Source organism: Pteropus medius, unplaced genomic scaffold, assembly GCF_902729225.1.
Source record: "Pteropus medius unplaced genomic scaffold, Ma_sr-lr_union100, whole genome shotgun sequence".
Classification (NCBI taxonomy): domain Eukaryota; kingdom Metazoa; phylum Chordata; class Mammalia; order Chiroptera; family Pteropodidae; genus Pteropus; species Pteropus medius.
The window spans coordinates 5,204,419-5,217,128 of NW_024345600.1; the positions used below are offsets into that span (position 1 = coordinate 5,204,419).

Below are 12,710 nucleotides of genomic sequence, written 5' to 3' on the forward strand. Positions count from 1 at the left end.
AAAACACTTTGTTCATATCTCAATGTATATTATAGTGATAACATGAATGTTCATCAAAAGAGGGAGCGTTTAAAAATAGAATTTTCATTTTCAGGACTAGTGTAGTGCCTAGCACACAGAAACATTTGAGATAAGCGAGTAAACATTTAATTTTCATTTATAACAAGTATGGGATTTTATGCCAACTATTTAAAGCTGAATCGATAAAATATATTATTTATTCCCTTTTTGTTGATATGAAAAATTCTAAAAAATGAGTTTTTATCACTATTATTATGTAATAGCTATTATATAGCCATATATCTATAAATGTATATATCTACATCTTTATTGGTGAATAAAGAACTGTATGCTATAGAAAGCAAATTATATGGGTATGGACAAAGTCTGGAGAAAATTATAATAGCAGGGCAAAAATAAAGTAAGAACAATAATTTACGGAGTGTATATATTTGAAACTAAATACAAACGATGTTAAAATGGGCTTTCGAAGTAATAATATTTAACAGTTAAAGGGACTTACTAAGTGCTTTAACATGTCATACCTCATTTAACCCCTACGATAACCTCAAAAGTTAGGTATCAATATTGTACCCATTTTACAGATAAGAAAATGAAGTACCGAAGTTATTAGTTATTTGCTCTTAAAAAGAGTTGAGTCAGGATTTTAACCTAATTTATTTGATTTTGGAAGCTATACCTTTTAAAAAAAATTGTAGTAAAAAACACACAACGTAAAATTACCATCTTAACCATTTTTAAGTGTAGAGTTTGGTAATATTAAGTAGTGTGCAAAAGATCTTCAGATTTTTTTCATCCCACAAAATAAAACTCTATATCCATTAAACAATTTCTCATTTCTTTGTCTCTCCAGCCCTAGGCAGACACCATTTTACTTTCAATTTCCATGACTTTGACTACTTTAGAAACCTTATATAGGTGGAATCATACAGTATTTGTTTTTTTGTGACTGGCTGTTTCACTTAGCATAATGTCATCGAGGCTACGTCAGCCAAGTTGTAGCATATGACAGGATTTTCTTCTTTTCTAAGGCTGAATACTATTCCATTGTAAGCATTTGCCACATTTTATTTATCCATTCACCTGCTCATAGACATTTGGGTTGATTCCATTTTGTGGCTATTGCGAACAGTGCCGCTACGACCATGAGTGTGCAAACACCCCTTTGAGACTCTGCTTTCAATTCTTTAGGAGATATTTCCAGAAGTGGGATTACTGGATCATACGGTAGTTCTATTTTCAGGTTGTTGAGGAATTACCATACTGTTTTTTTTACAGCAGTTGCACCATTTTATATTTCCAGCAATAGTGCACAAGTAGAACCCACGCTTTTAACCACAAAACTATACCAACTCCTTTTTAATAAGCTTTTTCAAAGTTGGACTAAAATTGATCTCTAATTTCCATTTTTTCCCCCTCTCTATAACACTAAACACAACTTGGACATGTCATCACTTTTAGGTTGCAACCATTTTTCCAAAGTTACTTCCTATCATCGGTCACTTCGCTGAAAACTTACCTTGACAGTGAGGGAGGTACCCATAATGTTTGTGGTGTTGATGGAAAACTGCACTAGGCCATGCTCATCTGTGGTAGCATTGGAGTCATAGTTAGCTTCATTTGCAGTGATGAAGATGAGTTTATTTGGCATGGGGACATCTTTTCCATCTACTAGGCGCACCTGAAGATTAAAAGCTATGAATCAGTTATATAACTAATACCCAATAGGCGCCAAACATATTCATCTTATCAGAAATATTTATTGAGTGCAATCTATATGTTGAACATGGGTCCAAGCATTGAGGCTACAGCAGTGAGCAAAATAAAGTCTCTTCCATCAGCGAGCTTACAATCTAGTAAGAGATGAATGCTAAATAATTGTATAAATAATATATACTAATTTAGTAGTAATCAGTCCAAAGAAGAAAAATAAAGCAGTGTAAAGAGATACAGAGTGAAGTGACAGAGACAATAACGGGTAAACTGAAAAATGTATTCTGTGGATACTTTGGAAATGCTGTGTATCATATATTACTTTTGGAGAGTCACATGGCACAAATCATATAGTCATGAAAAATTTCAACTCATTAGCTAAATTGATTGAGCCCCTCCTGTTGTGCGACAGACTACATTTAATGGATTAGTGTTTTGAAGGATACTGTGTAAAAGTAAGCAATTAATACATTGTCCTATGTGCTTCTTTAGTTGTTTTACATATATCTGCTTCTCAACCAAGATTTTCAAACTTTTGGAAGGTAGGCAGATTTTATGAGGCACTTCCCATGTGAAAAATGTAAAACTGAGAAGAAGCGCACAGTATTAAACAAAGCCCTACACTCAAATTCTTGATAATATTAAACTCAGCAGATGAGTAAGTAGTTCAGTTTAGACCATAAAGATGGTGATTTTTTTTTTCAGTATAAGCTATTTACAGTAGAAAGAAGCACAGTGGCAGGCTTAGATCAGTATTTGCAATTGATTAAGAAAAATCTAAGGTTGCTAATAAACTTTTGGTTGTATGTACAAAGATAAGGATAAGCACAAAATTCTGATTCTCTTTGTCGAGAGAGTCTTATGACTAATGGAATAGTTATTTAGCAGGAATGAAATATCAAAAATGTACAATATAGCTCTGAGCAATTTAAAAACACAGATTATACCTGCATTTTAGGAAGTGACCAAAGTTTCTGAATATGTTTGCCGTTATAACATAATCAAAATATTCTAAAATTTACTACACCACTCCTATGTCTAGTCCCTCTGTCTTTTACACTCTCCATAGCTGAAATCTTATAACATTTCCATTAAGAACATGATATACAGTAATTACAAATTGGGGTACATAAAGCTATTATCTCAGACTTCTGGAGTCTGAAAGATCTATTTGCATATCTGCTTTAATAGAAAATACAATTTTTTTTGGTATATCTGTGAGAAAATTTATATTTTTGGAAGCTGGGAACCTTAAATAGCAGTACTTTATCCTTATGTGTACTATGTTTTTTTTAAAAAATTTGCTGTTATAGAAAAAGTAATATAAATATAATACTCAGGAAAGAAACACTAGGTACAGCAAAAATTTTTTATCCTTTAAAATAAAAATTAAAGCTACCTACACACTCATTTCCATACAAAGTTAGTGTTAGAAGGATAATGTAATTTTGAGATTCTTGTGAGAAAATATCATAAAAATCTGAGACTACCTGGTAAACCGTGGAAAAGAGATTGAATGACATTACACAGGCTGTCCCAAAAGTGAAAGAAAAAGTCTAATTTTGAGCGTGCTTTAGAATGATTTTTATGGATTTTTTATACAAATTTACAGAGGAACAGATTTATTTTTATATGGTTTTATACTCTTGGTTATATTAATCAACAGGTAACAATAATCAGGTAAGGTTTTAGCAGAATAGATTGTGCTTATTAGGTGGTGATACACAGTTCAATTTGTGATTTGAAAAATACTCCACCAGAGGAGAGAGGGAGCAATTGGAGGGATCGTTTTATGAACTATATAGATGTCTAACCAATGTACTGTATATCTGAAACTAATTTAAATAAGTAAATTAAAAAAAAAGAGTGACATATAAAAAACACTACTCCACCTGCCCAAAGAAGGGAATCCCTTGTCTAAAGTGTGGGTCCACTTTCACGAATGAGAGTTTGGTTATAGTTCTTGTTATTTCACTGGACCCTCTTCCAGTTAATTCCACTTCTGTAAAAGAAGAAAAAAGTTCTTTTCTTAAAGGATGATTTGCCTGAACTTCTTATACAACCTCCTCCCTTTCAATTCATACTTTGACAAAAGAAATAAATCAATGCCTATTGTTTTTCTTGCATACTCATGTGGTAAACAAACCTGTTCCTTCTTCTTGGATCTTAGCCTCCACTTCAAGTTCCATTTTAAACTCTTCTCTCTTCATCTGGAAGGCCTTGGTTTTTACTTGCTGAGAGAAGCAGCCCTGGCTGTTTAGCTAGGAGGGGATAAAATAAAATACAAAAACATAATACTAGACAGATCAGTGGTCAGTTAAACTTGTGGGATTTTGGGGGAAACAACAACCTAGGTATTTCCTATGATAAGAACACAATACCTATTTTCTAGGGGTTGATTATTATTACATTTCATGACAGTATCTAGTTTATAATTGACAGATGTATTCCTTAGTAGCTGGTATTCCCTAGAATGAATGAGAGAAATGCCTAAAAATTTTGGGGTAATCTTACTATAACAGGCAGCTTACTCTTCACCAAATCCTGGCTCCCCTCCCAAAGCATACAGCTGTGCTTGGAAGTGACTGCCCATCCAGGGAGTGTGTTTTGTGCCTCCCAGGCATCTAGGTGGGGCTATGTGACCAGTTTTTGCTCACAGAAAGAGCAAAACTGATGCTTCTCAGCCAAAGTGGGTAAGGAGTATGTTTTTGTTTTTGTTTTTTTTCTCCTTCCTTCATACAAGTAGTTACCAAAGATGACCCTGGATGCCAGGTATTGAAGTTGGTTCAACTTCTGCATGCTTGATGCACCAAGAACCCGCACAATGGACAATTACAAGAAATAATTCCTATTGTGCTGTCACTGATTTTTTTTTTTGAAAACTACTATAGCTAGTATAGAATTCTTTTATAAATTGCTCTCTTCCTGAGTTAGCACCATGTTGTAACTCACTGCTTGTCAACAATGGCTTGGTTGTTAGTTGCTAGAAGAAAGAGTTTTCCACCTACCTGCTGACTGAATGTCTCACAAATAGCCTGTGACTCGCCACCAAAGCAATTAGAAGGATTATTATATTTTCTGCATATGCTCATAGTCACATGTCCTGGAACTGGCTTTCCATATGTGTATCTGTCATAAGAACATTGCTAAATAAATCAAAACAGACATTGAACATCCCCGTTTTCTATCTATTTATACTTTCTCTTTTAGTTACAGTGTATTTATTCTCTGTATTTCCCTTTAATCTGTACCTCCCCATCTGCAGGGCTCAGTGTTGAGTAATGTAATGACCCAGTTAAGTAATGACCCTTTTCTTGTAGAAGTCTCCAGTGCAATGAGCTGAAATTTACTGTAGTCTTCTTTTATCGTATTTTTTTCTTAACTTTTAATTTTCAGTTTCATCTTAAAAAATTCTTTCGTATTATCAGACTACACTTGTTCTTAAGACAAAAAATAACACCAATGAAACAAAACAAAAAGAAGAAACAAACTACCCAGGAATACAAACTATTAATATGATGGTGTCTCTTATTCTATCATCCCCTGTCCATGTGTAGCCATCTCTATTTATACAGAATTTTGCTTGTTTCCTTTTTATGAAAATAGTATTGTGTCATAAATATGTCATTGATAATTGCTGTGGTCTCCAGGGTATTTGTTTCCTTCCCTATTTTAAACATCCTCTCTATCTGTATTTGCAAAAGTATTGGCTCACCAGTTAAATGGGACCAGGACCTTGGTGGCTATTACTCTGAGACAGTGCTAGGGCAGGGACCTGGCTGAATAGTGAGTGTATTACATATGTGGTCTTCAGGCAGGATGTTTCATCACTCTGTTTGCTCTTTCTGCTAGTGCTACAGCTGGGCTACAGGAGATGAAAGCATAAGATCCTGGAAAAATGAATTTTCAAAGTTGGGAAAGAAACATACTGAGAGGTTATATCTAGTCTCAGGACAAATGGCAGTGCAGAGAGATATATAACATGCCTTAGGTAGACCGATGAGTTAGCTGAGATTTTGGTAATATATCTAACTTTACAACTTCTGAATGTAGAAAGTTTTCCACCATGTATGCAAGATCAGGTAAATAATCTGTTGGTGACTGAATTTCTTCTACAACCCAGTGAAGGGGAAGTCACTAACCTTTAATACTATCCCATTTGCATGTGTGTGTGTGCACGGGCATGGCACACACACAGCTTTGTTACTTTCAGAATCCTAGTAGGATAGCCTCTCTAGGAACAGTTGCCTGCACCATGATAGTTATTATAATGCTCGTAAGGACATGAAAGAAAATAAACAGGAAATATAGAAAAGCAACAGGAGAGGAAAGTTCTAGAGATGGAATAGTCTCATGTATTTAAAATATTTGTGCTGTCACTGCTCCTAGAAAAACTAGACAAAATATCCCAAATGGTGAACCTTCATAAATTAATTCCCCTCAAAAGATTTAAAAAAGTATAAACTCACAGGCCACACACTGACACATTCACTACTTCTTCCAAGATAGTGATTATCCTTGGCATTGTTACTTGCACTTCAAACTTGGGAAGCACTGTTGATTGAAAATCAAGGAAGATGGTAATTGGTTTTCCAATTTTGAGGAATTAGTATTTTCAGGTACTCTGTAACCATTCCCTAAGAATATTTTAGGCCGCAGAAAAGGTAGCTCTCTTCTTTAATATATCCACCTCACTTTCAACTGGAGATTCTGGTTGAAGGACTCAGACAGATCACTGTAACCTTAATGAGTTATGAAAGACTCACTAGAACAATACGTTTTACATTTTTTGGAGATTAAAAATTACTATAAAAATAACAAGTTCTATGAAGTCCTATTCACAAATCACTGATGGTCCTCAATGACACAAATATAATTGGTTCTACTCCAAGCCCAATTTCACTCATGGGAAATGAAAGAATGCCAAATAAGCTCAAATTCTAGGCCCTAGAAGTTTAAATAAAAAAAAAATATATATTAACCATGATTTTCCATAATCCATACCAAATTCCTCCACGGTGAAGGGGTGCTCTGTCCTTCTGCCTGATTCCTTCTGTACCACCACCTTATAGGAGCCCTTTAATGGCTCTGATGAGAGGGGAAAGGCCAATTGCTTGAGGCCACTCTCTAACTTGAGTTTCTGCCATTGTGCGATGCGATTTCCTTTGGGGTCCTATGAATACATTAATTGTAACTTAGAAAAAAACCTAAAGCATTAGAGACAATAAAAGAAATTTATGAAAATTCCTATATTATCCACATAAATATATAGGAAAAATGGAGTTGCGATGAGGAGTGGGGAGGGGAGAAGAGTTAGAATCATTCAGCACTATAAGAATTTGAAGCCTTCTCCCTTAATGACAAATTTCTGAGATATTGTAAGAACCTCTCGAATAACACTTTCTCTAAATTTATTACTTTAAATCTAATCATAAAATGTTTCATTTTCCTTACCTCAATGTATACTAGTGGAATCTGAAAGACAAAAAAGAAAGAAAGGAGTTTAGAATTGTTCTCAAATATTCTCAGTTCTGATTTATAAGTAAGACAGCTTTATGTAGAATGATGCTATAGTAAAACACACACACACACACACACACACACACAAAATTCCAGGTTAAGTTTTACAGAATTTTTAATAAATCCATTATAAGCAATTAACAAATAACATTAAGAACTTACTAGGTCATCAGCAACAAATGCACATGTGCTCTGCCATTCATTAGGAATGGGATTTACTAACATTACTTAAAGGCTTTTAGCATCCTAGTGAAGAACACTCTTTTGCTGTGAAATTTTACAGATTGAGAAATAAACCCTAATGGCACTATAAGTAACTATGTTCAGACCCAAATGTGAAGATGAGTCACAGAATTCTTAGGTAGTACTAAGAATAAGGAGGAATGGGACTAGCTCCTCTACTATCACTATTTATTCATTTTTAAAAACTAATATTTATGAAGTGCCTACCATGTACTGAGTATCATTCTAGGTGCACAGAATATAGCAATGCACAAAAGAATAACACATCTGCTTTCATGGAGCTTACCTTCTAATAGGAATGGATTCATAAGAAATATACACACACACATATATACATATACACTTATATTTGAAATATAGATAAGATTGTATATATGAGATATATACGTTTGACATGTATTTGAGATATTTATCTGTTTGATATACATATGTTTGATATCATGTATATCATATATATCTACATTTATATCTATATCTATATCATCTACCAGGTAGTAGGTAAGTATCGAGATATAAAAATAAAGCAGGGTTAAGCTGATAGAGTGATTGACGAAGCGTTTGATTTTTTAGATAGAGAAGTGAAGGTAGAAACTAGGAGACCATTTTCAAGGCTATTGTAATAGTCTTGTTTAGAGTTGACATTGGCTAGGACAAAGTTGTAGTATGCAGGTGGTAAGAAATAGTATAGATATATTTTAAAATAACATGATTTTCTGATGAAGTGGATGTGAGTGTGAGAGAAAGAGAAAAAGTGAAGATTATACCATAATCTTTTGCTTTAGGGGCTAGGAAAAAAATGCTCCTTAATGAGACAGGAAAATGTGGTAGAAGAATAAATTTGGGAGAGAAAAACTAAAACTTTGATTATGTATCACCATTAAAATGGAAGGAGTTGTTTCTTATCATAAATATCAAGTGTTGGTCTTCAGGAACAAACATTGATTTCACTATCTTGATAGAAGAGGTTTTGGTATGTGTGTTTAGCAAAATTCTGTCTTTAAGAAGTTATTTGGACTTAAATTATTTGATAGTTTAAGTTTGTCTATTACTTAACATATCTTTCTAATTTATCTAATTGAGAATTCTCCAAAAAGTAAATTTAATTGGGTAACAACTAAGTACCAGTACCAAGATAGAAAGAAGAAATGACTTTATTCCTTGTGATACTGTTTTAAATGAGGGTCTTGCTCTAGTGTAATGCCAGAAATTACTATTATCAGTACCAGATGCTTCCCCTCTGTCCTCCCCCAACACCAAAAACAGGCTCCCAGATATACAGTTTATACAGATTATACAGAAAATAATGATTAGATATTAGGAGACTCACCAACTTGTTCAAAGGGTGAAAATTTTCATCCAATGAGACAACACGAAACTTCACTGAAACAGAAATATTTTCCATGAGTCCCAGAAATCTTAAATTAGGCTTACTGGCTGGTAAGATGAATTGTTAATGAACCAGGATTACAGGGCGTTTGACTGGGGAACATGCAGAGGAGGAAGATCTTTTCTTTTTGAAGTTGTTCCAGCTATAAGCCTCTTTTTACCTGTCTGTTCTGGTTTGTAGATGGGTTTGTCTGTCTGAACAAAGACCAGGCTCTCTTGGTTTTTAACCACCACTGTGGTCCGCCTCTTGAATTCTTGGGTTGGTCCTTTCACTTGGACAGTGATGAACATTGTTGTCTCCTCATTGAGTGAGGATCTTGGGATCTGAAATACAGGAGAGAATCTGAGAATTTATTCAGACTCCCACATTTTTCCCCATCCATGTTCTAACCCTCCCTAGAGATCTTGCCTCTCTTTTAACTTTACTCTCTTACTCTTCTCAGGGAAAACTGGCATGGATAGGAATTACTTCTAACATTTTACAAATGGGGAGACAGAACGCAATATGGAGGAAAATACAACAGTAAGAAAGGTCATAAATGAGACCCACATTGCCTTGTAGATCAATTAATACAATCTTGATTCAATTATACACTGAACTTTACTAAGTTGCTGTTTTGTACTAAAAGGGAATGAGAGAAGCATATCTTGAAACTTTGAGAAAGAAAACTAATATTCTATTGCAATAGGTTATAAACATTTTATATATGGACAACATTGAAGAGTTATTTGATATTTGCTCATGGCAATTTCTATAATTTTAACTCTTAGAAAGAATATGGGGTGACGTATTCCTGTCAGTCCACCACTGGGGGCTTAAGTTGAGTGTTGGTTTAGTTTATTATTATTTAGTTGGTTTATTAATATTTTTTCAATTTTAATTTTAAGGAGAAGCCACATATTCCTTTATCCAGTGCATACTGCTTTTTTACAGGCTAATAGGAATTTTCTTGGATTATTAAGTTGATTTTTAACATACTTATAAATATTTGCCTCTCATGGTTGGAAATTTATGCATTGCTTCTTAATTTCTACAGTTAGTTGCTACATTTAGATTCCTTCTAGAACTCTTTGCTAGCCTCTCAAAGCCTTATCTTGGCTGAATTCTAGATCCCTAAGACCTTGACTAATAGAACCAAGTATATTAAGTCAAACAGCCATACTTACAGTGAAGGAGACACAGTGGAATAAGTCCTTCTCTGCCACCAGGTCAGTGAAAAGGCTTTCGTTCTTCCTAAGAAACTCCAAAGAAGCACTTACAGTCACTGTCTCATTCAGGTGGCTCAGAAGGAGGCAGCCCTTCTCAGGGGTCTCAGTGTGGAGCAGGGAGGGGACCAGCACCATATACTGCCTGGGGGCAGGGGCAGTTAGAGGAGAGTGTAGAAAGAAAGGCATTGTCATCAACAGAACTATTTTTCATCAAAATTATTGTTACTATCATTAGTTCTATACCAAAAAAGACATATTGATAAGTATGAAATTAATCTTTGTCATTGAATGGCATATATGAGAATTATTCCTGTGTTCATCACCGGCACCCTGGCAGAGAGCATTTTTGCTTGAAGTGAGCGTTAAATAGATTTAAATTTGTAGGTATACCTTATTTTAAGAAACCCCAAAATGTGAGCATCTGAACTCAAATTAAAACATGCTAATTTAATTAATTTATGTTGTAAATCTATTTTAGATTAGGATTGCTGTAAAAAGTAAGCATAACAAAAACCAATTTACAGAACTTTCATTTAGTGTGTGTGTGTGTATGTATGTACACACATTTGCACACACACATATATATTCAACAAGCCTGTGAAAATGGTATGGCAAATACTTGCTTTCCACTTTACAGGTATGGAATCTGAGGTTTAAAGCAAGTGAGTCACTAGTTTAAAGTCTCAGCTGTGGTAAGTAACTAATGAAATTTTAGTGTGTTACCTAATCCCGAATGTTTGCATTTTAAATATTTGTCTTTCAACTCACGGCTAGACAATGGCTTTACTCAAAAACGGTCTTCTAGTGATTAAACTTGGGGTCTTGGTAACTCATGAGAAAAACAGAAACTTTCCCAATATCCTCATATATAATTTTATTGACCCTGTAGTTAGTTTTTAAACATTTTTGTTCACAGAACCAGCAAAATAATTTTTAGACAGTATGCACTTCTTATATATTCCCAAGAAAATATCTATTTTTTGATCATGTTTAAAAATAGCAAAAGATATTATTTATATGATATTTTAAGTTAAAACTTATATTAGTCTTGTATAAGTTTCCCATGGAATCTTAAATATCATAGTGCTAAGATATCTAATATAATTTATTTAAATGAATGCATCAAAACGTTCTTTTTGTAATGATCAGAAATTTTTCCTCTCACTTGAATTTCCATGCCACTTACAACACAGAAATTTATCCTGAGTTTTATGCTTCTTTATTAACAAGTATATATATGTACTTATAATGTATACAATATTATATATCTATTATATATATAAATTTAACTTTAAATCTTCTTTTAAATTTAATGTGACCGTAAAGTTATAAATGTTGAACATTTTCTTCTGAATTGAGTTATATGAGTCTTACTCATATACAACTAATCAAAACAAAATAAATATATTACAAATTATGATTCATATATATTAGATATAAAACCAAAATACTTTAAAAACACATCTTAATTAAAAATGATAAGCTGGTTTTATGTATTCATAGATAGATATTCCTTACTGCAAGAATTAAATAATGTCTAACATTAATTCTGTCATTATTTTTGGTTTGTGTAGATGCCATGAAAAATTATTCACATAAAAGTAAATAAATGACAAATAAAACAATTATATAATTATTATCAGTTCTTGTAACTCTTCTGCGTTACATGCCAAAAATCCAATGCAATTCTATTAGCAAGAATTGCTTCTAATCATCTATGAGCTCGTATTTCCTTTAGAACGTCCTTCAATTTTGTTAAAACAAAGAATTTATAACCACAAATTTTCTCCCTCATCCTTAGAATCCTTTGCTTTCTTAACATCAACTTCAGTATTTCATATTTTTCCTTTCTTTGACTTCCTAAAGATTTTTATACTCCAAGACAATGCTCCGTGGTAGCATCTGATTGAGGGAGAGGTTTGTCTTCTCTTATAAAGTAGATGATGAACTATTAAGAGATGGGAGGTAAGAAAAGATAAATAGCATGGTCTCAAGCAGATTAATATAAATGTGAGAGTCTGAAAACTGATTCCTTTGAACATACAAATTTTTAACGAAAAATTGTAAGTCCTTGCATATCCCCAGAGAATTTAGAGATTCAGAGATCCAGAGAATTGGAAAAAAAATGGATTAAGAATAAGTAAAAAATGAAGAAACCAGATTTATGAAATCTCATCATTAGAAGAGAGCTTAGATATAAGAGGGTAATAGTTTTATAGGAAAGAAAAAGGAATGCTATAAAAGAGACTCTGAAATAAAGGAAAGAACTCTTTTTTTTTAACTCTTCAAAGTACATTTTAATGAATCAAGCAAGAGTTTAAAATGAATATATAAAGTGGTTGCTCCACAGAGAATTTCAATTCAAAGCTAGAAAACATAAGGAAAGGGCTCTAAGTTTATGCTCTATATGAAACTCACGGTTTTCCAGAGACTGAGGCATCTATAAGCAAAAAGACCAGCTGGAGGAGAATACAGCTTGAATGAAAGAGTTTGTTCTTCACCATGCTGCAGGGAGAAGGGGCCCAAGGAGACCAGACTGTATTCTACCCTATTCCCTGAAGTTGCTCTGGCCCCAAATATTCCTCAGAGCAACTAGACTTTATGTTGCTCTCTGAGCA

The 12,710-nt window shown here is 33.6% G+C and overlaps 1 protein-coding gene across 1 annotated transcript in view; it reads right to left on the minus strand.

The window, feature by feature from the left end:
• A2M (alpha-2-macroglobulin) overlaps positions 1-12,710 on the minus strand; it is a 40,289-nt gene extending 27,579 nt beyond the window's left edge. The window contains exons 1-11 of the mRNA XM_039874274.1: positions 12,511-12,710; positions 10,051-10,234; positions 9,045-9,207; positions 8,825-8,877; positions 7,189-7,209; positions 6,739-6,907; positions 6,204-6,288; positions 4,743-4,863; positions 3,881-3,995; positions 3,627-3,736; positions 1,541-1,702 (exon numbers count right to left, since the gene is read on the minus strand). Of these exons, the coding sequence (XP_039730208.1) occupies positions 1,541-1,702; positions 3,627-3,736; positions 3,881-3,995; positions 4,743-4,863; positions 6,204-6,288; positions 6,739-6,907; positions 7,189-7,209; positions 8,825-8,877; positions 9,045-9,207; positions 10,051-10,234; positions 12,511-12,596 (1,269 nt within the window). The 5' untranslated portion in view covers positions 12,597-12,710. The remainder of the gene's footprint in view (positions 1-1,540; positions 1,703-3,626; positions 3,737-3,880; positions 3,996-4,742; positions 4,864-6,203; positions 6,289-6,738; positions 6,908-7,188; positions 7,210-8,824; positions 8,878-9,044; positions 9,208-10,050; positions 10,235-12,510) is intronic.